General features: G+C 51.7%; 1 protein-coding gene and 1 long non-coding RNA gene across 2 annotated transcripts in view; both read right to left on the bottom strand.

The window, feature by feature from the left end:
- RCOR1 (REST corepressor 1) overlaps positions 1-7,299 on the bottom strand; it is an 80,932-nt gene extending 73,633 nt beyond the window's left edge. Inside the window, exons 1-2 of the mRNA XM_084521770.1 lie at positions 6,933-7,299; positions 6,756-6,815 (exon numbers count right to left, since the gene is read on the bottom strand). Of these exons, the coding sequence (XP_084377896.1) occupies positions 6,756-6,815; positions 6,933-7,167 (295 nt within the window). The 5' untranslated portion in view covers positions 7,168-7,299. The remainder of the gene's footprint in view (positions 1-6,755; positions 6,816-6,932) is intronic.
- A 3,731-nt stretch (positions 7,300-11,030) lies between these two features.
- Positions 11,031-18,192, bottom strand: LOC311437893. The gene is made up of 3 exons (XR_014693786.1): positions 16,716-18,192; positions 16,185-16,301; positions 11,031-13,144 (listed from the first exon to the last, which is right to left on the bottom strand). It is a non-coding gene; the product is annotated as an uncharacterized lncRNA (long non-coding RNA).
- Positions 18,193-26,112: the final 7,920 nt, after the last annotated feature.

The following is a 26,112-nucleotide window of genomic DNA, read 5'->3' as shown; positions in this document are numbered from 1 at the left end:
TTAGCGAGTTTGACCTGCAATACTTAAAAGCAGTCGCATCAGGCTGGTGCATTTCAAAACAAACAGCACTAAGAGCACAAAGCAGCCCGATTCTAGAACATGCTGCAGGAACGCTTTCACTGCCTCCACTACCACGCAGCGCATCCTCTTGCGCTTTCAAAAAGCACAGAGCAGCCAAACTTTCATGTGGAGCCCTAAGTTAAGAGTTTGTGAAGCTTCAAGACAGAAGCCTAACCCAGGACTCATTTTAAAAGCGTTATTTCAGATCATCCTTAGTTTACAAAGCAACTTGGTATTCTCAAGAACTGAATTTCAATCTGTTCTTTTGAGCTTAAACAATTAAGAACAAGAGGTGGCTCATCCTGTCACACAGTCATGCCAAAGCCTCAAAAGACAAGGTCACCCAGTGCAGAAAAAGGTACAGGCTTCCCAGGAAGGCAGCAGGAAGAGCCTGCTGCCTCAGAGCTGTCTCTGATCAGTCTCTGGAGTCACTGCAGGAATCCAGCCTCACTCCTACCTTTGACTTGTGAGGCAAGTCTTTGCCACCACCAGAAATTGTACCTGCGGGAAGGGGACACCAGCACTAACCACCAAGTTTCTGAGGAGACATCGCTCACATTTACCTCCTACAGCTCCTATTACAGATGTTTATTAACATTACAATACAATTAAATAAATACATGTGGATGTCCAGCAAAGCATTGCAATTTATAGCACGCTGGAGGTATGTGGCAGGACTAGAGCCCACTGTAAGCCGCATTATACAGTGCACCTTGATCAGAGAGGCAAAGATTTCCGAGCTAATTATAATGACTAATCACAGGGAGCTCTAAGCCTTCGCTTGGCCAAGTCACAGAACTAACTAGGGCTGAAAACAAGAGTTTTAAGAGCAACTCATTAAGCAGCGGGAACCAGCTATGAAGAACAAAGCGTTCCCTCTACCTAGCATTAATTCCAGCCCAGCCATCCCTACATCTGTCAGGGCAGGAGACAGCTATTACCTCCACACACAAACACCGCGTGTGCCAGGCAGGGAAGGAAGCCACAGGCTTTGGCTGCACCAGAGGCTTGTTTGTTTACTACAGCACTCAGGTTTGAGAAGGATCTTCTCGCCCTGTTGGAATGACAAGAAAGCTCCAAAGGCACGGCTTGGAAGAAGGTGGAGCGGGAGCTCTGTGCGGCACCAGCAGCCCCTGCTGCCCTTCCACGGGACGAGCAAGGACCGGGTGAAAGCAAACCACAGAGCCACGCAGGCTTAAAAATGGACAAGCAGCTCAGGGGTAAGAGGGACAGCACCAAGCCTGCAGCTGTGCTCCTGCCAGAGTGCCAGGGATATGGATAATAAACTCCCCAACTTGGGCTCTGTTCTCCTCCTTTGTCTCCAGGCTGGATTTAAGAACAAAAAAAAAACAAAGTTTCCTACTTCAGGGCTTCACGTGCCCGCTTTTCTCCAAACAGGCCATACCCTAAGCACATTCCCTAGGACTGACGATGCCTTTTTCCCCACTCCCTCTCCCCCAAAGCCCCACACCTCATTCCCAAGCACGCACCCAGCCCCCAAGGGGCACGACGCTCCTGCTGGGGACACAGCGAGTCCCTGCAGACAAGAGTGAAAGGGCCAAGACACAACAGGCTTCATAAAGCAACTCCGCGGCCTCTGTCAGCCCAAACACATTGGGCATTAGTACATTCGGGTTTGGTATTTCTGATTAGATCAAACATCCTCATTACTCTTCCTTCGTTCCCAAACACGCTGCTGCACTAAGGGAGCTCCTGCCCGCCGTGTTTCAGGCAGGGCCATTTGAGGAAATGAGACAGCCCTCCAGGACAGCAGGATACCAGTATTTCCAGTTGCAGCAGCTGGGCTGTGACTTTTCCACTTGCTCAGGTGGAGATCCCAAGGTCTCACTTGAACACTTTTTTCCTGCTTCTCGTTCAGATGAGCCCGCTTATCTAAACACCATTTTCTCTCGCAGTCACCGGGCGCTCAGACTATTTGCAAACTACCAAGACTGTTAGGAGCAGGGCTAACAGTCCTGTTTGCAAACACAGACACAGAACAAGCTGGCTGGGAGGCGGGCTTGCCAAGCGCAAGTGGTAAGGGGCCTTTTAACAACCCCTTGTTAAAGAGCTGCCATCCCCAGTCCCCATGGTGTGGGTCAATAGGTGATCCTGCAGACACCACTCACACTCAGCTGCACCTTCCTGGAGAACCCCCCAGAAGTAGCTGAAGGTGGCACAACCTAAGGAGATCTGGCCTTTAGGACCAGCAAAGAAACAAAGCTATTGCAAGGGCATCAGCCACCAGGGCTGGTCTATTACACACCTTTGATCCCAAGCAGAGGGTGGGCACATTTTCACAGCCACAGCTGTACGGATGTGCTCACCCCAGCTCCCCCCGGGCATCTCCTCCCATGGCACAAGGCAAAGCCCCCACCTCCCCCCCAGGCCTTACAGAGGCAGCAGGGAGCTTCTCTGCCCTTCTCAGGCAACTACAGACAGCTTCTGACCACATGGAAAAGGTGGCTTTTTTGTTTGGAGGCCTGTTTGTTTTTTTCCCCCTTCCATTTTTGGCAAGGCTGAGACACCACCACGGGCTTGGCCATGAAAGAAAGGCAGGAAATGTCAGGGAGCACACCGAGCACGGCTAACGACAGAGGGAGAGAACAAGATCCTGGAGGATGTCGGTGATGTTCTGGCAGCGAGCACCTTCCAGTCGGCTTTTGTGCTCCTAGGGCTGGAAGCGCTACAGAGCACTGCCTCGCCTCCCACCATTTTTACTGTGGCTGTTACAGGGCAACTAATAAAAAACTGGGACAAGATCAGCATTGCAAACGAGTCGCTGACATCTGTCAGCTCACACACAGCTCAACTTCGGCTCTCTACAGCTGGACACCACTGAAGCAAAACTCGCTTTTGGTCGTGTTTCCACTGGAAAGAGCCCCAGAAGCTGCCTTCCGAAGATAACTGACACAAACAATATCCAAAGGTACAGGAGGCAACTTGTACTTTAACCACCATCACGGGGCAGGAGGGAACGTGCAGCTGGAGTGCTGCGATGGAGAGAGCAGCGCTGATCTGCCTTCCAGTGCATGCCACGGTTTGGGACAGATCGCTTCCTTCGGGGAGGGAAGGCACACTCCTCACAATTACGGATGCTTTAATCTTTATTTGAATCCACTGACTGCGTGAGAGCGCTCACTAATGCTTCATTCCTCCCGTTTTCAATATCCCAGCACTAAGGGAGCATAAATTTATAAGCAACAAGTAAAACGGTCAAGCACAATACCAGCGCTTCCCCATATGAAAGATTTTTTTTTATTTAGCTTTAGGATATGCAATGTTTCCTGCCACTGAGTTTTTCCATTAACAGGACATGTGGGTTTCATTTGTATGGATTAAAAGAACCATAATAGTTTGCAGTTCCTCAAAACCTCCAGCGTCTCAGAGAACCAGCGTGGATGGCCGACCTGGTGACAAGAGCCCAGGACAGGCAGGTGGCAGCCCAGCGCCCGACTCTCAGCTCTAACGAGATGAAGGCACAGGAGAGGAGATCGCAAACGCTCACCTTTTTTTGGGAAATCAAGGCCAGGCAGTGAAACACGGCTCAAGAGCAAGTTTGACTGATTGTAGCAAGCTCTGGAGTAGGGATTTCAGTCCCAAAGTTCGCCTGGCCTCCTCCCCAGTGAAAGCTGCTTGTCAAATAACAGCACTGCCTCTGCACAAGCCCCGTCTTCACTGTACGACTGCTCTGACCACACCGAGAGCAACAGGGGTGTGAGTCCTGCACTGATGACAGAGGGGTGACTGCGTTTGGGAGAGCAGAAGTGGGATGAACACAGGGGGATTGGGACAGGAGAGCAGCAAGGCGGCCACACCAACCGCAGCAGGGATTGGTGCCAGCTCCGGCCCTGCCACCACGAGGGGTTCGCTGGGGGAGCCCTAAGGAACCGCCCCACAGCGGGGTTTGGCCACAAAGGGTATCAGAAACTTGCCCTGAGATACTTCACTCCATAACTGCAACTTGTCATTTGCAGGCTTTAAGAATTAGGCCCAACAGAGACACAACCCTCGATCGTCTTCCCCAGCCTCCTCCATGCTCCCACCAGCCCTGCCGTGTCCCCCCCGCACACCTCGGTGGGAGCTGAGGAAGCTCTGCCCGCTGCCAGGCCCTTCTGCCCCCTACTTCTGTGCTCTTCTCCGGCTTGTACGCTTCTGAAGCCCAAACTGGCATCACACCCTGCCTCTCCCTGCTCCCCTGGCCTCAGGAACGTGGATTTGAGAAAAGCTTCCCTCGTTTCCTTGCTCTTTGCTACAGCTCGCTCGTGGCTCAGGAGTGAAAGAAAACTAAATGCTCTCTCTGCCCTCATGTATGGGGACGGAGGAACACCCACGTAAGAATGCTGATGTAAGAGTCAGCAATTACAAATATACCTCAGCCAAACCGGAGTTATAATTGAACATTAAGTTAAAAAAAAAAAAAAAAAAAACACAACATACAAGGCCTAGCCTGTGCCATATTTCACCTGAAACACAGCTAGAGCAGCACGAGCCCTCTGCATTTTATCAGCCAGCTAATCTCAAGGTGAAAGCCTCCTGGACTCCACACCAAATAACCTTCAAGCTTTAGGATCCTTTGGTCAAACAATCCCTAAAATTTCTACTGGGACCCAGACACAGCATCTGCACCCCGCAGTAACGCTGCTCCATCAATTTCACTTTGAAATTACCAGCGGGATGAAACAATTTAACAGTTTCATTGAAAAGGTCTCAGCGCAGCCTATTGCACTTATTTAGGGTTTTTGTTCCAAAAAGCAGAGAGAAAAGGGGCACACCAGATAAAGACACCATGGCTATTTAACTTTAGGGCTGAATTTGGGGAGCAATGTCACACTGCAACATTATTCCTCGGTAATTCCACAGGCCAGGAAAGCAACACGAGCAGACAAAAGTTCACCATGAACTCGCTAACTAAAAAAGTATACTTTTTTAAAAGAAAATTTTCAAGGCACACACACAAAGACCAGACCCAATGCCCACTGGGGTCATCAGAAAACCAATCGGTTACTTCGAGTGAACCTACTAACAGGCTTTCTACTCTGCTGGAGCTGTCTTAGGGTAGATATTACTCAGGAGAAAAAAAAATGTTTCTCCACATCACACACTTCCCCCGCCCTTTCACTACACGTAGCGAAGGAAGAAATAACCTTTGCATAGGTCACGGCACATCTAGAAGTTAAAACCAGAACAATGTATAACCCAGCACATAATAGAGAGGAAGGAGCACGCTGTAGCCCCCCCACCCATTATGTTAGAGAAACGGATGGCACAAAAGAGTGGGATTTAATGGGGGGGGGGGGGGAGGCTGAAAAGCCCCGGTATTGTCGTGATACCTGGCTAAGAGCCAGCACGATGCGCGCCGCGCGCTACGGGCACGTTGCGTTTGACCTACAGATCGAGAAACCGTGTCAACTGCTCCCAACTACAAACCAGCTCCCCCACGCTTCTCCTCCTCCCCTCCTCCTCCTCCTCCCGGTCCACCAAGAAATGGAGCTGCCATGTGCCAAGACCTTGCATCGTGTTTTGTGAAGAACGTGCCATGGGGGGGGCGGGGGGGGGGAACCATTCGGTGAATAAATGCAACATCAAAGTTCAGGAAAAAAAAAAATCCTGTTTGCCTCCTGGGACCGTAACAGTTAAAAAAAAAAAAAACACGTCTGTTAAATAATAAAGAGGCACCCACGGTATTAGGACGCAGCACGAGGACGATCCGGGAGGAACATTTCTCCTGAATCCACACAATAGTTACTGCCGGGGTTATGCGATAAGGAGCCAGCGAGGCTCTCCAAATCAGTCTTTTTGTTTTAAGAGAGAGGAAGAGAGAATTCAATTAAGTTTGGACTAGGCAAGAGACAACTCCACACGCCAAGATCTCCAGATAGGAGGAGGGCTGTCGCTAGCCTTAACCTACAGCTACAAAGGAACAATGCAAAAAAATTCGCTTACATTTCCAACTAAGGAGGTCAGCAGCCTGCCTTTATGCGCCCAGATATACCCGGAGATACACCAACAGCACGGTGCTTCGAGCACCTGCCTTTCAGTGCGGCCACAATTCCTTTGTTTGCTCCAAATTTGCTCCCCTACCACTTTAAATTAGCTTACAAAGAGCTGCAGCAGAAGAGCTGGAATGTGAAATATTCTGGGGGGAAGCCGAACGGCTCCTGGGAGAGGGAAAAAGAGGGGGAAGAGAGGAGAGAAAAAAAAAAAAAAAAAAGGGGAAAAGAAAGAAAGAAAGAGAGACTCGAGGCATTTTGAGATGGGTTTAAAAAAAGAAAAAAAAAAGGTATTTAGACAACTTGATCGTCCCCAGTCCCACCCGTGTGGCTGAGCCCACAAATAGAGGAGAAGGAAAGAGGGGGAAAAAAAAAAAAAAGGTGGGATAAAAAATAAAAAAAAAAAAAAAAGAAAGGAGCCAACTGCCATCTCCTGCCTCCTCTCGCCCCACAGCTTCCCTGTTCCTCCCTGCAAAGCGCCCTCTGGAAGGCAGCGAGACTTCTTTATGCACCGTGCTAGGGCTGGTTCCGGGGGGGGGAAAGGGAAGGGGGAAAGGGCCCAGGGGGTCGGGCTGGCCCTAAGGGGGCTGCGGGAGGGCTGCGAGCCCCCGGGGGGCACCATGAGCACGGGGAGGGCGTTAATTAGTCATTAGCGGGGGAAGCGGAGCCGTGTGTGTCCCCCCAACCCCCCCCGAGACTCACCGGGGTCGAAGTCGGGGACCACCGCCTGGTACTGCGGCCCGACCCTCATCCCGCCGCCGGCTGCGGAGGGAGGCAGAGGGAGAGGCGTTATGGGGGGGGTAGGGGACACCCCCACAGCCCCCCCAAAAACCCCAAAATCCCCCCAAAACCCCCCAGCCCCCCCCCAAACGGCCTCACCGTGCTCCTCATCGCTGGACGAGCCCGAGCTGCCCTCCTCCCACGAGTTGCTGCTGCTGTTGCCGTTGGGGGCGGCGGCCAAACTTTTGTTATTCCCGTTATTACCGCCCCCCCCCCCTCCTCCTCCTCCTCCTCCTCCTCCTGCACCACCGCCGCCAGCAGCAGCAGCGGGGTTGTTCGCCCTGCCCCGCCGCTTCCCCGCCACCTCCGGGCCCTTCTCGATCATGGCTGGCATTTAGGGGAGGGGGGGAGCCGAGTTTAAAAACTGAGCCGGGAGCGGGGGGGCGGGGGCGGGCTGAGGGGGGCGGGAGGGAGGCGCGGAGGCGCCGCTGAGGTGCGGGCGGGGCGGGCGGGCGGGGGCCGGGGCCGGGGCGGGCGGCGCCGCTGCCGCTGCTGCATCCCCCGGCGCTGCCCCAACTTCGCGGCTCATCCCCAGCCCCTGCGCCGGGACCCGGCTCGAGCTGCGCCGCTCGGCCCGCCGCCCGGCCCCGCCCCCTCCGCGCCGCCATTGGTCGAGACGGCGTCTTGGGAGGGAGGGACGCGCTCCCATTGGCTGCTGCCTCACGTCCGTCTCCCGGCCGGCTCGGCCGCCTCGAGCTTCCGTCGGGGAGGAGTGAGGGGAGGCGGAGCGCGGCGGAGGAGGAGGAGGAGGAGGAGGAGGGCGAGGGCTGGCGGGGCTCTGCCCCTTCTCGCTCCTCGTCCCCCACCCCTCGCCCCGGGGGGGTGCGGAGGGGGCTCCGCTGCTCCCGTTCCCGGCCCCGCCGCGGTCCCGCCGCGAGCTCAGCCCCGGGAGGGAGGGTGGCGAGGGACTACTTTTCACCCTACCCCCCACTCCCGCGGCGGAAGGTTACTGCGCGGTTTGAATGGGAGCGGGCACAAAGCGCCCGTTGCCCGCGGCTGAGGGGCACTGGGCGGGCGGGCGGTGTGAGGGGCGGGGGGGTGCTGAGCGCTCCCCTCCCCTCAGAACGGCCGGGGGGTGGCGAGAAGCCCCGTGAGGGGCCGGGGCTGCGCCCCGAGGTGGGGCAGCGCCAACTTTTCCTGCGCAGGGCTCGCCCGGCGGGGTGCTGAGGGCTCCGGAGGGAGGCCTCGCTGCCCGAGCCGAGTCCACGTGGAGCGGCGGCGCTGGCAAAAAAAAATAAAAAATAAATAAAAAAATAAAAAGCGGGGAAGGAGCCTGCGCGAGGGAGCGGAACAAAAGAGGAAGCGAGAGCGCTGCCCCGCGGGCAGAGCCGCCAGGGGGCTCGGGGCCGGGCTGCCGGGGGCAGAACAAAGCCCGCTGGCTGCGGGCCGGCCAACTTGGGGGGGGGGGGCTGTGTGGGTTGGGTTTTTGTTATAATTTATTGCTGGCCCGTGGCTTGCAGCTGGAGCAGCAGCGGTTATCTGGTGCCGGGCAGCCCGTCCCGGGCCCCCCCCGCCTCCCTCTGCCATTTCCATGCCTCAGGGCGAGGGGACCCCGGGGCCCTCAGTGATCCTCCCCGATACCGATCCGTACAACATCCCCTTCAAAATGTGCGTTAATTTCCTAAAAAACATTCACTTCTGTGCTCGTACACCGACAAACACAGTCGCTTTCCTTCTTGTGCACACGTGTGAGCGTTAAATCTACACTGCAGTTCCTGCACCTCACACAAAAAGTTGGTTTACGCCACATAAAAGCAACTTTCCCCAGCTCACAGCACAAACCCAAACTTTACGACAGCGGCTCTTGACCCCACAATCTCTAAAAGTATCAACTTTAAATCAGGAGAATAATTAGCGATGCTCTTAAACCCCAGCCCTGACAGCTGCGAAGGTTTCCCAGTGCAGTTTTCCTTAGTGCAGGATGCGTTTTGGTAACGGGAAGAAGTGCAAACACGGCAGAATATCCATTCCCAGTCTCTATTCTCTGATATTTCTGCTCCAGAATTCCCTGGCAGGAAGGTAACACCCAACGTTTCACTGAGAAATGAGCTCGAGTTAAAAGGGTTTGCAATCTGCTGTCCCAGTCCCAGCCCTGCGAGGAGAAGCTCGCCCCAGCGCACACCTGAGCCCTCAGCTTGAACTGGATCCTGCCCCCACAGCTGCCCTTGCACCACGACACGTGCACGCAGCTTTGCAAATCGGGGCCTAATTTTGGCCTTCCTGCACTTCCTCTCCCTCCTCCTTTGTTCGTCGCTGTCACCAGCGGGGCCTCAGGATTAAAATCCGAATCAGCCACATGAAATGTTTGTAACACCGCTGCCCTCTGAGGGGTTGAAACAACAGGTACCGCAGACACTACACATGCTGTGAGCCTTCCTTAAGGCTTTGGCCCCGCTTATACAGCGTGCTGGGGACTCTCCACATCCCACCTCTGCTCGGCAGCGCCGTGGCAGAAGCCAACTGCTCAAAAGCCATCGCTGGGGCCACGAGGCTCACCCTGCCTGCACCTCACCTGCCCCTCGGCAGCAGCCGAGGAAAGGGAAGAGGAGAATGAGGTGTGTGTGCATGTGCGTGTGTCCCCGAGCAGGAAGTCTCGGGGCTGTCACTGTCTCAGCACTTTGCACCTGTCACAGCTATTGTTCCAGGCCAGCAGCACCGTCTTCAGCCCTGGCAGGGCATTTATTTTATTTCATATTATTTTTTTTTTCTTTCAAACCTTTCTGCAGAAGCACACGAGCTGTGAACTTAACATCTCTGGTGCTGCTCAGGCTTGTAGTTCCTAAGCCTTGAGAAAGCTTTTCGTGTTTGTTTTTGCTTCCTTAAAAATGGTGCTGGCTTTCTTATTCTAAAAGCCTGAAAAGTGAAAAGTTTTGAGCGAGTGTCCCAACGCAGCGTTGCAGATTTCAGCGTTGTTCTGGAAGCAAACTTTGAAAAATTCTTTTCTGGCCCTAAAGAAAACTCTGCACTGAGTGTAGGCGAGTGTGTACACAGAGACTGTACACAAAATACAGAATTGTGTTTTATTTTTCAGCAGCAACAGTGAATGCACTTTTTGCAGCCCCTGAACGTTGCTAATGCCAAAAGAGCGAGGTTTGAAGCAACAAAGTGAATTCCTCCAGCTCACTCCCCTTGCTCCGGAGATCTCTGATATTAAAACTTCATTATTTTTAAGTCCTGCAAGGTGGGGCTGATAAGGAGGAAACCCCCCAAGCACTAAGACAGACCCTGGTAGGCACAGGGTCCTGTTGGCCTGCACGGGTTCTTCATTCAGATACCTTAGGCCGTGCTCCTGCCGGTGACTGCGGGCACCGTGCGTCCTGCCGAGGCTGCCGAAGCTGCGTAGGATCGGGAGGAGGAGTTTGGTGCACCGGCAGCCGCTGGCTGAGTCCCCTAACGCCACAGTGGCATTTTTCCTCGGCCCTGAGCCTAACTGGGGCTTCTGGACATAACCGTAACTTCGTGGTTAATCCGTCCGGCTGCTTAGATAGCAAAGCAAAAGGGGGAGGGAAAAAAAAGGCTTTTCCTTCTGAAGGCGGTGTCGCTGCTCCGTGCTTACTGCAGCCGAACAGGTCGGACAGGCAGGACTGTCTTTTTAAATAATTTCTCGAAATTTGGTTATCTTTGTCAAGGGGAAAGCTTCTCTCCTTGCCAACTTCTAAATGATTTTTTTTTTTTTTTATGGCTATTAACCCCGTCGGTCCCACAAGCACAGTCGAGCTGAAGCAGCAATGCCGCGGGGGTGCCTGAGAACGGAGCAGGCACCGCTCCCCAGGCAAAAAGCGCCGTGTCTGCTGCCTCTGCCCTCGTGTCCGCCCTGCCCAGCTCAGTGTCTGCTGGCTGTGCCACGACAGCACTGCTCTCAGCACATCCACATCGCTGCCAGTCCTTGCCACAAAGGGTTACAAAAACTAAATGCCTTCCCATTTGCCTGAGCTGTACAAAGCAGCTCTCACCTATTTTCCTTGAAAAGAGAGGCACTGAAAATGCTCACCCCTGTGAGAGCGTGCATGTTACACGGCTGTGTCTGTAAGTATGTATGTACACGTATGAATATACAGACATATTTGGTTACTAACAGCAGAAAGGACAATTAATCACCCTCGAGACTGATAGTTTTTAATACCGAAAGGCTATTAATCAGGAAAACATTACCCTTTGAACAAGATGTTTATGCGGCCGACGCTATGGGTTGGTTGGTTGCTTGCTTGTTTTCCCCTGGTGCTAAAGCAGAGCAGAAATCAGGTTTACAAGCTCCTACATTAGAACTTCTTGCTCCAAGTTTGACAATTTTGGCTGGAATTTGGAGGAAATGTCCAGGAGTTTATGCCCCTCTCTCGTTGGTTCCAAGGGGACTTCGGTGTTCAAAAGCCAAATCTCTGGAGGCATTTAAATGCCTGAAGATATAAACAGACATCACGTAGAAACTTAAAAAAAAATAATAAAAAAATCTAGTTCTGTTGAAAAATCCCAAGGGGCATCTAATTTCATTTTAATGTAACTAAAAGACCTTAAAAATCTGTCCCTAAATCTCCTGCGCTCCCTTGAAAATTCTTCCTTGCAGCCCTGCAGCCTGAAAGCTGATTCTGGAGAAGGAGCAATAAAGGCAAATTATAATCCAAATTTTTATTCCCCACCGGAGAGAATGGCTCATATCCTGTAGCGAGTGGGAGGCCAGCAGGAAAAATCACAGGGAGGACGGTGGTGGGAGTGAGAGGGTGCAGGGAGGCAGTGGCACTGGGGGAGGCAGGAGAAGGGCTGCGTGGCAGCCCGGGGGACCGGGGAGGCACAGCAGAGGGTGTCCTGGGCTGGCAATGGGCAGAGGGAATTCCCAAAGGGAAAGCACGAGGAGCTGGCACTGTTTTGGTGTCGGCACCAAGGGCTGGTTCACAGTTTATGAAACCAGGGCAGCGGGAGTCACACATCTGTGCCCTGAGAGCCTCCCCCAGCGGGGATCGGGTTCCTGGGGCATACGGCCTTCCCCACACCCTGTGCTGCCCCCGCTCCCCTGGGAGCAGCTCTCTGTTAATTAAATGTCAGGCTGCTGCACAGCCCCATTCCCCCTCGACACCCAAAAGCAAGCTGATTTTCTTAAGGCTTTGAAGATGCATCTCCTCTCTGCTCCTACCCTGCGCCCCTGAGCAGCCTGAAGAAGAGAAAGTGGACGGGACAGCGGTGATAGGGGTGACACGGCAGCATTAACACACACACACCCCTACAGCCGGTGCCTTCTCACAGAAAGCAAGCCCTGTATTCCACAGAAGGATCAGGGAGCAAAATCAGTGCAGAAAGCCCCGGATAGCTGGTGGGTCTGCCCCGCTCGGTGCTGTGTCTAAGCAGAAAATCTCCATATCAGAATGGAAACACAAGCTGCAGAGAGATTCATCATTCCTTAGCAAAACAAGGGGAAAAAGATTTCCATCTGGGAGCTGCTTTATCGTAGGAATGATTGCAACAAGCACGAAGCTGGTCTGGGAAGAGCTCGCTCTCTTTTTATAAATTTCTTTCATTTCTCTCCATCGTCGTCTCAGCAGCAGAACAGCCAGTGCAGGTTAAACCCTAGGAGATAGTGTTGTGGGTGACAGCTGCCATCGTTCTCAGGGTGACCTGGAGTACAATAACAGTTTTTCTAAGAGATTTAGAACAAGAAATCCACACAATCCATTTGGGGAGCTCTGTGTCACCAGACCTGATGGGACAAAGACTGGATGCTGTACATTAATAGAGCCGGGGGTTAACAGGAGATATTAATTTTTAAAAACTGTTTCACAATACAATCCTTGCCTTTCAGTCTTTAAATCAATCTTTTTTTTTTTTTTTTTTTTTTTTTTGAGCGATGGAACAAGCTTTTCCCAGGAGCAATTTCTTACCACTGGCATTCCCACGGGAAAGGAAACTGTTAGAAATTCATCTCAAATTGGTCTCCAAGCACGCAGTCAGAGGTTCGAGCAAACTTACATAAGAGAGAGAAAAATCTTAGAGGTTGGTGTGTCCAGATGCACACATGGGAGTGGGGAAAATCAACTTATTCACATCCTCCTGACATACGTAGGGATCACTCCACCAAAATTCCTGGAAATTCCCTTTGCTGTGAAACCAGTACGAGAAGGCTCAGGCCCGGTGCCTCCACGAACACACCCCTACGGCACAGCACAACCCATTGGCACTGCAGTGCCAACCTTTGATTTCGTACTTTCTCTTCCTCTTAATCCCCATGTAATCTCAAATGCCGGTGATCTCAGGGGGAGGAGCAAGAAGCCAAAGTTGGTTCCTCGCTGCTATTTGTCTGAAGAAAACCTTCAACGCACGAAAACCTGGAAAAGGGAAAAAAAAAAAATCAATGAAACCTCGATTTGGCATCCAGTGAGGGATTAATCACCAACTAAAAGAAACAATTTTAGAAAATGCCACGACTTAGTGCTCTTAAAGTGACAAGAAAACAATAGAGCCACGATCCCAGATCCCGTCTGCCCCAGGCGTTTCCCTCACCCAGCACCAAGGGCACCAAAGATGCGCCGTGCCCCCGCCGCCGTCCTGACACCCAGCTGGGGGACAGGTGGCATTTCTCCACGGGCAGCGTGTTGGTGGCCTCTCACAGCAGAGTCCCCTGCTGGGACTCGCCTCTCTGGGGACACCAGAAGCGGTGCACCAACCTCTCGCTCACTGGGCCAAATCTCTGTGCTGCGGCCTTCCTCCTCTGAGTTACGTCAGTGTAAACCTGGAGTATATGTGGATCCCAACCTGCTCGGGGGTGCTGCATGGCTCTGGGTTAATATCTGGCTAATACCCAGGCACAGGGAGCTGTTCCTGCTGTCTCAGTGGCTGTGGTGTCGGGCGTGATATTGGACACGATGGTGTCCATGCAGGCTGTCGTGTCTTCAAGGCCCGGTCGCGGCCTGCTGTGTAGATGTGAACAGCACTCACTTCTTTAAACATGGATTTTTCATACGCCAGGAACTAATGGCCCTCTCAGAGCAGTGATGGTCTGTCTTGACAATTTGTTTCCCAGCCATGCATGAGAAGTGAATTTTTACAGCTGAAGCAGGAGGCCTGAAAAACGGGCCCTACGCTGGGCACGCAGATGTGGGCTGCGGTAGGAGAGCATCCCTGCCCCTGGGGGGGCAGAGCCAGGAAAGCAGAATTGCCTTTTTCAGAGCACTAAACATGACACCCAGGCACCCTTTCATCTGTGCTGAAAGGCAGGCAGGAGAAGCAGAATTATCCCCTCATTACAATAATGTCCCTCGCACTTTCTCCAGCTACTCCGCAGGCATTAGTGGCTGCAGAGAAACGCCGAACACCCACGTCCCCAGCTAAAGGAAACCAGAGGGCAGGGTGCTCTAAAAATCAGACCCACAGAGCTTTAAACAAAGGCTTTTATATTTAAAAAAAAAAAAAAAAGAAAAGAAAAAAAAAAAAAAAAGATTCACCTTAACTTTATTCCTTACTGTGAGAGCTTTGAAAGAAAATTGGATATTTTCCTGATTATCTAATTCCTCTTATGGCCACCCCACTGTAACCTGTACTACACACAAATTCACATCACTACATTTACCTGCCTGCTTGGCTGCTGGGAAAGAAAATGAAGCTGTCTCAGTCATCTTCTCATTCAGCAACAGAGGAAACTGACTTTTTTTTCTTTTTTTTTTTTTCCCCCAATTCAGTGCCAATTAAAATGTGAAATGTGGATAATCTGATATCCGCTAAATACTCCAATCACTCACGTTGCAGAGCGGATACACATCCAAGCTCAATAAAAAATCATATTATTTATTTGTTTTAATGTCATAGCTGTGCCTCCCTTCATCCCAAGGCTCCTCACCCAACACCCGTGCAACGAGCAACTTCCCCAGCCCTGACCTTGGCTGACACACCGGCTCTGCTAAAATTTCTGCTTTTATGCTGACCGATGGCAGCTGAGGACCCGGCAGAGCCTCTCCAGGAACCGCAGCACCTTGGCAGCTCGTGCCCCGCTGCTCCTCGCAGCCCCCAGCCCACGCCTGCTCCCACCCCAGTGCCCAGCCCCGTGCCTCGCGCGGCGCTGAGCCAAACCCAGCACGGCCCCGGCACGAAGGTACAAAGGGAAATCTTGACAGCATCTGTGAATGGGGTTTAAGAGAAAGGAACGAAATAATACCACATATGTTAACGGATGGAGGTGGTAGCTATGGTGACCACAGACAGACAAAGAACAAACCATTTTGACTGAATTCAGCCAATTCCTTCTGACAACAAACTGCAAGAAAAAGCAAACTTTTTAAAATCCGTAATGAAGCCATTATAACAAAGCCATTTCTCTCTGTTTGGCTTGTTTGCTTTTTGCATTTCAGTTGCAGCTATTACATTAACCCTGTTAATCATTGATATAGCCAAATACTTTCCACCTACCAAAAATGGGGATTTTCTCTGTGTAAAAAAAAAATAATATAAATATAAAAAAATCATTGTTTGCATTTTCCAAAAGAATAAGCAAGGAATAGTTATTGTAAAATGACAGACATTCATAATTTACAGCATTTTCTTGTGCATGAAGGCATCTGGGTTTTGTAAAGGCTTGTTTATAGCAGTCGGATTACTTTCCCTGTCCCGATGTGCAGCGTAGCCATAAACGATCCCTGCCCTGTTTGTTGCGTGTCACAGCACCGAGCACCTCTCTCTGTGCACCCAGGGCAGGAGGGCACAAACTGGGCCATTAAGGGACCCAAAAAATCTGCCTGTGGAGAGCAGATGTGGAGCTGCCTGCACGCTCACCAACTCCCACCCTGAGAAGCTGCAAGGGGCTGGAGGAGGAGGAGGAGGTGGAGGAGGAGGAGGGGGAGAAGGAGGAGGAGGGGAAAGAGGAAGAGGAGGAGGAAGAGGAGGCTCTGCCGTGTGCGTCAGGATGCAGACTGCAGCACAAAGCCCACGCACACCCCCAGGGAGACCCCTCTTCAGCCTGGAAACCACTTTGATACACCCAGTGCAGAGGATGCTGCAGGCCGGCACGCTCGCTGGAGGCCAGCGCCAAACCTTGCTGCCAACAGCAGGGAGGCTGCTGTCATCTTCCTGACCAACTTGAGGGCTTCATCTCTAACTCGGTGTGTCCAGTGCCTTCTGCAATGCCCTGCGGGCTGCAGCATTCACAGCAGTGTGGATTTGCAACGTGCTTTCGATGCTCCGGGAGCAATAACTTCCCATTTCTGCAGCGCGCTGACCCTCTCAGCTCTAAGCCAGCATTTCCAGCTGCTTAACTTCATTCCTCTTTAACGAACAACCCCCCAAACCCAGCAAACGAGCACAAAGGCACACACCACGTGGACACGGCCCCCTTTATCGCTGTGCTGGGGTCAGCCCCCGTTCCCCCCAGGGACCCACGCCAAGGCCTCCTCGTGCGTCTTTGCTTTCACTCTCGCCGGTTCTGAGGGCAGGCCCACAGAGAGGGGGGCGAAAAGGAAACCACCACTGCTCGCTCACGTTTTCTTTCGGTATTGCCTGGAAACAGTAAAAGAAAAAAAAAAAAAAAAGATTCCTTTGATTTTATGTGCAGTAAACCCTCACTAGATGGCTCCTTACAGCAAGTAAATCCAGTCCCCGCAGACAGAGCACCGCTGGCGAGCCAGCCAGCGCTCACCCCGCTTCGGGCTGGCACCGCTCTGCGAGTCCCGAGCTGCCAGTCGGGTGGGCACAGACACCTCCACTCAGCCCTTTTTTTATGTTTTTACGTTCCACATTCAATGTCCTAACGCAGCAAGGTTGGGGGAACCAGGAGTGGAGGTCTCAGGGGGGACCTCCAGCTGATGCCTGCCAGCGTGTGGTCATGGTCCAAAAGCTGCAACCATGAGAATCACGCGGTCCTCCCAAAAAACTCGCTTCTGAAGAGCCCCCCCTCGCTGCTTGCAAAGCTACCTGCAAGGCATGTGCTGGCAGGATGTTCAGGGCAGCACCGGGAGAAGCGATGAGATGAGCTGTCAGCTGTGCTTAGCCTCCCCGCGCCTACGTTGCTCCGCACGCTCCGTACTGCAAGGTTGGCTGATTGTGCCCTCATTAGTGAGCAGCGCTAATTGGTGTCTAACCCGCCTTGAGATAAACACGCACGCTACGTGTCGGAAATCCAGCGAACAAATGTAATGATTTTAGTTTCTCGCCAGTCCCTAGGCTGTGAGCTCTGGCAGCTCGCAGCAGGGCAAGCAGGAGCCGCGGGAGGCGGGCTGCCCCTGGTCGGTGCTGGGAAGGGAGGTCTGAAACGTGGCAAACTTCCATGGTAGGAAGAGACCTGCTTGGTTTTGTTTGTTTGTTTGTTTGTTTTGTCTTTGGGTTTGTTTTTTGTTTTGTTTTGTTTTGTTTTCCCCAAAGAGCTGCTGAAAATCGGCACAGATAAATGCACTGAACCAGGTCATAATCAGCACGCAGCACTGATGCAAATACCCGGATTAGGGAATTACAGCAATTACGGCAGATAACTCACTGGAAAAAAATCGGCATAAATGCTCACATAGATATTTGCCTGCCCCATAAACAAGCAGAAGCCAATGCTGGAATTCACTAATAAAGTCATCTTTGATCATCTAATTCATGGAGCTGTTATCTCCCCATAACAAATCAGGGCTTAGAGCTTTTAGACAGTTAAACATTTTGTCTTGTGCTTAAAAAGAAAAAAACAACCAGCACCCGACAGACTTTTCCATCCGTAGCAGCGTTCCCTTGAAATGCAGTTGTTTACTTCAGGCCTTAAAGGCCGGATTAGCAGAGAAGATTGTTTGCTTTTAATTGTACATACAAGTTTCATCGCCGGCCTCCCTGCCTCCAACAAGCTCTTTAATAAGCGCCGTGGAGGCGAAGCCTCCAGAAATTGCAGAAGAGGTTGTGGAGGAGAAAGGGTGGGAGTGGTGAGTCCAGAAGTAGCGCCGAGAGGTCTCAGCCCCCGGAGGCAGAGCGCTCCCAGCTCTCGAAGAGGCCGGGAGGAGCAGCCCGTGAGTCAGCCGGCAGAGGAGACGTGTCACCACGCCGCGTGTCTTCCAGGGACGCCAAAATCGACGTGGCCACAGCACCCAGCAGGAATTTTTACCGTACCGGCTGCTGTCAGCGGCTTGCTGCTGTAGCCCTGGGTGTGGGCAGGTATCGCGCTGACTGAGGCTGTGATTGCCCCCGCCGCCACGGGGTGCTCCTCGCCGTGCTCTTCCTTTGCAAAACAGGAAAGAGGCGAGACGGCTTCGGCGATAACTGTTGGAGGGACCCGAGCAAGTCCTCGCGGCCGTACCTCGAGCCTTATCGTGCCTCGCCATCCCCCGTACGGTGCTCGCTGCAGCAAGGCACGGGCAGGGCTCTTATCTTGGCTTTCTGGAGCCCCAGCCCTTTTGCAATCAAATTAAAATAAACAGAAAGAAAAAAACGTTCAGCCTCATAAGGTGTGGTTTGTTCTTTTTTTTTTTTTTTTTTTTTTCGCCTTGTGTAAATTATGCATCACACTCATTACAGGAAAAAGGAAGATGCGGGTTTGGAAATCGGTTGTGGGCTCCTCCATTTTCCTACACTCGAGCAAGTGTTACAGCTGTATACACAGGGGACCTTTTTTTTTTTTCTTTTTTTTTTTCCTTGTTGCTTTACACCAAAATAAAGGCCGCAGTTGTTCCAGTCAGTGATTAGGCTCAGCGCTGCGCCTCTGGGGATGGGGAAGCACGGGGACTCTGAGGAGCAGAGAACTTAATGAGTTCTTTATTTGAAGAAGGGAAATTTTGTCAAAATGTTTCCCAGAGCCAATGGAAGCGATCCGGCGGCTGCACGGGAGGATGAAGGTGAAAAAACAAAACCTGCATCTGCTGAGCAGCAGCCCCTCACCAAAAGCTGAAGGCTGCCCTGCTGCTGTCTGTGCTCGGAGGTAATGGTGTGATGTAAAAGCCACCAGCTCTCTCCTTGTGTCCCACGTTAGGAGGCCCTAAATGAGTGAGCTGTGAGCTGTGAATGCTTTTCCTGCACAGCTGCAGCCCTCCTGCCCCGACAGCACCACCAGGGCAGCTTTCCCTCTTCAGAGCCTGCAGGCAGGGAGCAACGCAGGATCTGGCCCGGGGCATCGTGCTGGACCTCAGCAGGGCCTCCTGCAACTCCATTTTATCATTATTTTTTTTAATCCTGAATTAAAACTTAAGCTTCAAAGGCACGGATCTGGGGGGGTCTCTTCATGTGGATACCGTGCCTCCTGGAACAAATCCTTTAATTTTGTGATGAGCTGGAGTCCAAGACATTTTTATTCAAATCCTTTTTTTAGGCTCTAATACTCTTTACTATTGGATATAGGGATTTTAGGCTGGAAATGGCACTCTTGACTTTACTATCACCCCAAACAGACAATCAAAATTTAAGCTGCTGTTTCTCTCCCAGCCTTTTTATGCTGCTCCCAACGCTCTCCCAGAAATTGTAATGCCTCTGCTGCATTTACTCCACTAGCAAAATCTACTTTCTTCTGTGTTTCTCCCCCCGCTTTCTCCTCAAGTCTTATGCTGTCAAATAAAATCAAGGTTTTCATATGTAAAATGGTTATCAGCAGTTCGGGTTTTACTTACAGTGCCTTGAACAGGCTGCAGGGGTGCTGGGTGGGGAGGAATGTAAGCTAACAGCGTGTACTCTGGTGCAACCTGCAAGCACCATTTTGTATGGGGCGTCCTTTTAGGGTTTTTCATCCTTGCAGGTGATAACAGCAGCAGCTCTAATAATTTTGCAGGATGTTAAAAATAAGGCTGCATTTAACTGTCATGAAGAGTGAAATTACCTGATGTGATGATCAGAGCAGATCAGAGAAATGTGCCTGCATCTCAAAGAGCCTGGTCAGTGGCTCTACCATTCGTGCCAGCTCCCCTCACTGCCTGCAACCCCGAGCTCGTAAACCCCACAAGCCCTCCTAGAACAGCCCCCACGGGGGTCCCTCAGGGCTTTACGAGCTCATATTATGCTGTTGTGTGCCAGCCTTGGGGGTGAAATACATCACTGGACTTGTGCAGAGCCAGGGGTAGGAGGGACCTACGGGGTCCAGCCCAGGCACAGGGCAACTTCCCTCTGAATGTGCTCCAAGGGAACCTCCTCCCAGTGCATTTTGACAGGTCCCAGTGCATTTAAAACCTTAACTGTGCACAAAAGATATGCACAGAGGATTCATTTGAATCTCACTTCCAAACCTGCTCATCCCTTTCTGCTGGTGGCTCCAGGAGCAGCAGCAGCTTTCATAAGCTATCCAGCACGGGGTTAGTTCTCAAGCACACCTTCTGCACACATGGACCTTTGGTGTCCGTCAGCTTTTTCCCCAAATATTCACATCTCTGCCAGGGTGTATGGGCACAGTCTCCCACCCACAAGTACTTGATTCACAGGCCAGGACATAGGATGCCCTTGTGGGGCAAAAAAAGAAATGCCAATAGTTCCCTCTGCAGAAAATAGGGACCACTGGGGAGGAAGGAAATCAAATGTCATTCCCTAAAAGCAACAGACAACAGCCATTCACGTGGTCTCGCATTTAAAACCATTGACACCTACAAATGAGTAATGCTTATAGATCTGGGAAATGCTGAGGAAAAGAGAAAAGGAAATCATTTAAATTCTTAATCCACAAATCCGCGCTGCTTTGCAGGGGCTTCCCATGAGTGCTCCAGCCAGCAAGCTCGCTGCACAGCGATCTCTGAATGGAGAACTTAAAACGAGCACTAGCAAATATTCCCCGGAAGAAAATTCGGAATAACTAATCGTAAGGAAAATCACGCCGGACACCGAATTTAGGAGCTCTGATCACCCCATCGGCAGCCAGCAAGATAACGCTTTATCTGCTTGTCCAGGCCAAGCAAGCGCGTGCAGCTCATGGCTGAGGGCTTGGTGAGGGGCTGCGCACCAGCGAGATGTGCTGGCATCCACTGGGCCAAAGCAAAGCACCTGAGAAGGTGAGGGTTTGCTGGCAGAAGAGTCAGAAGTGAGAAAAGCACGCGTGTGTGCTGGGGGGGTTCCCTCGAGTAGATTATTTCCTATGAATTACTTACCCAGCCTTAGATTTTAATTGATAATTTCTCCCTTGATGCGCCCCATATTGAGAGAGCGTTAGCATTAACCAAAGCTAATCCACGGCGCGGCTGGGAAGGGGATTATTTTGCCAGTGATGACTTCCTTTAAACATGGAATTGTGATCAAAGCAATATGGTTCTGGTTTTTCCTCTATTTTTAGCTTTGTAGTATGTTTCTTCTTAACAGTGAGTTACCGTGATACGCATGCTGTGAATTTCCAATATAGCGAGGCTTTAATAATTTGCAGCAATAATTGTTCCTGCTCCAGTCTCCGATTCAATTTGATGCAGAATTCCCATCTCCCACCACAAAGCTTAGCTCAACAGTATCTGTGTGAGCCAGGCTCCGAAACGAGCCCGGTGTAATGGACTTCATTAAGGGACAGCCAAATTGCTCATCTGTAATCTATTTTAAACAGCAAAAAGTGGGGTTCAATAAGTATTTCTCCTTCCAAAGTTACCCATTTCGGGGGGAAAGGGGCCTGCCGATTCACAAATTTGGTAGCCTTGATCCATTTTTGTCAAGCCCTGAAGTTGGGAGCTCCTCAGCACGAGCACAGAGCCGGTCTGAAGGCACAGGGCCTGTAACCCCAACGCGGGCCACGAACGCACACCGACTAATTATGGGTTGTGGGAGAGCCTGAGCCGGGCCCTGCACGTGAGAGCAAATTACTCCCTCGATGAATAAAAGCCATTACTTAGTATTTAGCTTCATAGCAAGAAGCCTCTTCGGCCTGCTCCTAACAGAGATGTTACAGTTAATTTAGTGTAAAATTATCACCTGCTGTACAATAAAACAACAAACTGCAGTCAAATAATCTCTTAATAAATGAAAATGTGTAATAAACTGTGTCAGCACCACGGAGACTTGGCAAGGCTGAATACCCTAAAGGTACCAATCCAAACAAATTCGCCATACAATATATGGCCTGTGTCATTTCTGGTTCTTATCAGGGATGATTCATCTGGGAATCCTTGGCGCTGGTTTTTACATCGAAAGGCCAGGCAGTTATTACAACGATATAATTTCTGCTGCATTAATTAAATATAATGCCCGTAAGCCCCTTTATAGGGGTCTATAAATTCATCGTAAACGTATGCTGTATGGGCATACGTAATCTACAAAATGTAATAAAGAGTTGTACGACCGCCTCTCTTCCAGAGCATGGAGAGGCGTCAAACAATCATCATGCAGAAAACAAAAACTTAAAAAAATAACGCAAAATGAGCCTAAAATTGCTTCCGCCGTACATTACAATTATGGACAGAAACCCAGGTGCCTGTCAGTGAGGAGAAGCAGGACGTGAGGTGGCTGTAGCGGGTAGGGGAGCAAAGCATTGCTCTTGCTGCTGCAGGCTCACACCAGATGACAAAAGCACCCCAATTCCTCCACTTCACCTGGCATCGTCTGACTGCAGGAGAGCCTGGGGTACACCAGATGTTGCTGAAATCCGCCTTGGTCTCATTTGCTGGGCATTCAAATGCTGCCCCACCACCCTGCATCAAGAAAACAGAGGAGAAAACAAAAGGCAAAGCAAAGGCAAGTGAAGAAGAGCCGTGCAGCACTTCTTGCACTCAGCCAGAGCCAAACTTTGAGGAGTTTTTCCGTGCTCATCTGAGGTCCAGATAGAGCAGAAATACCCGACTGGCTGCTGCATCGCGTGAGGAGGCTGCAGAGGAGCCTCCCAGCCCACGCTGCCCTGGGGGAAGGACAACAGGGCACTGGGGACAGCAACAGCAGAGAAGCTGCTTGCACCAAGCCCTGCCCGTCCTTCTGGGAACAGCAGCAGGGACCTTCAGGCTGTGCCTTTCCATGCCCTGACTGCACGTGGGATGCTTCTGCATGTGCCTGCAGCTCGGTGCCCTTCAGCCATGCAAGTGGCTGGTGTGCAGGGCACGTTGCCTTCTTCTGGGCTCGCCCAGGACGTGTCTCCAGAGCCCCTGCTCTTGTTTTGTCTCGCACAGCTCCCAGGGAAGGAGCAAGGGACAGCCAGCGGCAGCTCAAAGTGATGTAGGGTGAGGGCAGGATGCAGCAGGAGGCAGCCACCTACGTGTAGAGAGGAATCACCACTGGGAGCCTTTCCCCCTCCCCCCCGAAACACTGTCCAAGTTATGAAAAACAGAAAAATGACTTTCGTTTGTGTGCAGTGGCTCCTATAGTGGCATTTCCAGTCACATTCCTGCTACCACAGCAAAGCCCGGGCCATATAACAGACCACAACTGGAATAATGGCTTCACCAGAGACCATCTCAGCCCCGACTCACACCCCATGCCGGCCCTTTGAAGGGCTGCACTTGGCGCACATCAGCACGCAGTTCAGCCCTGTGTGCTAAGCACCACTCGCAGGCCCTGCTATAACACAGCCCTCGCTCGTACAAACAGCCCAGCTCCATCACAATGTCCAGCCTCAGCCTGGCACCACAAACAACCCTTCCAGTCTCCCATCTCCCATGTACTTTCCAAGCCATCTCTGCTATCTTTGGGCAGGGATTGTGCCCCAAAGCCTCCTACGCACCCAGTACCCTACAACAGTGCTTCTGCAGAAGAGCCACAGAACAGTTTCTCTGGGGCTTTTGGGATGGGGAAGGAGGAGGATGTTCAGCCTGGAGGAGCCCTGGTGCTGGGTGAGGGGTTTCCAGACCACCCAACCCATGGCAGTCACAGGGCATCTGAGCCAAGGGGGTGTCCATGGAGCAGGGCCAACAGCATGGGTTTGTTCACACTGCCCTGCCACAACAGCAAAACGTGTCCAGCATCACTCTGTTCCCTCTGAGAAGCCAAGACCCATCATTTAAACAGAGGAAATTAAAGTGGAGAAGACATCCCCTGCGCCCAGCTCCCTCTTTTGGAAGCCCCACCCCTGCTCCAGCTCTGAATAAACATCCTCCATCGCCACGCTCTCTGGACAGTATCCTTGCCAAGCAACGAAAGCAAGGCCTTTTCTTCAAATTAGGTTAAGCAAAAGATAAATAAAGCATTTTTCCTCAGTGAGATCAAGCATTTTTAAGAGTTGGGGCTATCAGGATGTGTCAGCCCCGTCTGGCAGCAGGAACGGGCTGTGTGCTGTCCCAGAGGGGTCTCGGCTGATGCAGGGCTGAGATATCTCATGGGCCCTTCCTGCCATAGCACCTCTCTGGGGATATTTGGTGTCCTAAACCCCCAGCTCCTGGGGTCGCAAGAATGGGTGGGAAACATTTCTCTTCCTCAAAACAAATGCACCTGGACAGCAGCGACAGAGCCCTGTCCCCGAGCTGTCCCTAAGCCCTGCCAGGGACGCTGCAGCCACCCTGCAGGTTTGGCTTGGCAGAGCAGCCAGCAACAGCAGGTTACACTCAGGACAGAGGTGTCTGAGGGGCAGAAGGAGGAAGCCGAGCAGGCGCAGAAGCCACCGCTCAGCACACCATTACCATACGGCAGCGCTCCCCCAGCACCGCGGCAGGCGGTGGACTCCAATCCCTTGTCGGTGCCTGCGTCCCACAGCAGCGGGGGGCTCTCCTTCAGCTCTCACCTCCTGAATGGGTGCGAGATAACCGCATTTTCCTTAAACATCTCGGGAAAAGCCAGAAGACAACCAGAGCGCATCCTGAGAGCTCCAAACAGCAGCGTGCAGAGAAAGCCTTGAAAGCCTATTCTGGCCTCTGAAACGTATTCCCTTCTAAAGAGGGGGAGGGAAGAAGGACACTAACGTCTCTCTGTTGTGGTGGCTCTTGGCCAGGAACATGGCGAGCCCTTTTACCCTTCATTTTCACCCCACGTGTGCCATGCTACGATGATTCGCACAGCGCAGATACCTATAGCTGCCGCGCTACTGCCGGCCTCTGCCACAATGCAGAGATCACCACAGCAAACACTGTCACCAACCAGGCAGGCTGAGCCTGGTGCCCCCAGCCTGGGACAGGTGATATGAGAATACCTGGCCACAAAGCCCATGGCCGGGACCCGGTGGCAGCGAGGCCGGGCCCCGCTCGCCCCGCAGGCTCCCCTCAGGAAGCGCCGCCCAAAGCGCAGGAAGCACCCGGCTCCATGCCATACTGCGGCCCACCTAGGCCAGGTCCCCACAGGCAGCAGGGCTGTGTGTGTATGTACATACATACACACACACATATATATATACACACATATATATAGTGTCTGGCTCCACATCCTTTTACCCCCTGCATCTGGCTGGTGAAGCAGTTAAACCGCCTGGCGCGGTATGGTTTCAGCTTATCACGTACCACACACACAGCCCTCCTCGCACTTGCACTCTCTCTCTCTGATGATGTTCACTTTCCTCAAAACATCCTTAAATAAAATATTACAAATCTCATTCACCTGAGGGAGGAAGTTTGGTGTATATATATATATTTTGTTTGTTTGTTTTTGTTATTTCTGTCCTCCACACCCCTCAAGGCTAAATCAAGCCCATACAGCAAAATAATTTCGCCCTACAATTACTTCTTTTATTAAATCTTTTGGGGCAGAAGGGAGAGGACAGAGGGAATCGGTGTGGTCCAGAGCCCTGAATTGGTGTTAAATGACAGAAAAGGAGGTGCTATAGGTTCCTTACTCCATCCTGGCAGGCAGCATGGGGTGTCTGCATGATTCCAGCACAGGAAGAGATGGAGCCCCACACACACTCATGGTCCTGCTGCTGTCCCCACAGTGGGTTGTGGGGCACAAGGTATGACCCATCCCAGCACCCTGGGGCTCCTCTGCCACCCTCACTCAGCAAACCCCCCTTGCAAACAACCCCCCAGCCACAGCACTCCCCCTCTCTCTGCTATGCAAATGCCCACTGATAAGATTATTGCCGCTGCTGGCCCTTCAGTTCAACGTGAAATCAAGCACTTGGTTTCCTACAGAAGCATGATGTTAACATTCTTAATTAAAAAGCTAAGTAAAAATAAATAAATATAGGGGAAACATTTGAAGCAAAGCATTGTTTGAACATTTTAGGGAAAAAAAAAAAAAAAAAAAAAAAACAGAAGTCTGTTCAGTTTGAGTTTCCTCTAGCTTTCAGTCGTTTTGCCACCATCAAGTTTTCGCATGTTTTGTGGAAGAAACCCAGCCACTCCAGTTATGAGCTGTAAAGCTAAGAAAAACAAACAGGAGAAGTTTCGCTCAGCCTTTATCTGTCGCCAGATCAGGCTGCGCCTTTTGCCCCAGGCACAATCACCTTACAGCAGGGGGCTGTGTCGGAAGGATTTTCTCTCAGCACCCACGGCCACTGCCATTGCTTACGTCCTGGGGCAGGATTCATTTCACTGCTCTGACCCTTCCCATG

The sequence above is a fragment of the Aythya ferina genome, assembly GCF_964211825.1.
Source record: "Aythya ferina genome assembly, chromosome: 5".
Taxonomy (NCBI): Eukaryota; Metazoa; Chordata; class Aves; order Anseriformes; family Anatidae; genus Aythya; species Aythya ferina.
This window is presented reverse-complemented; position numbering and strand designations above follow the sequence as displayed.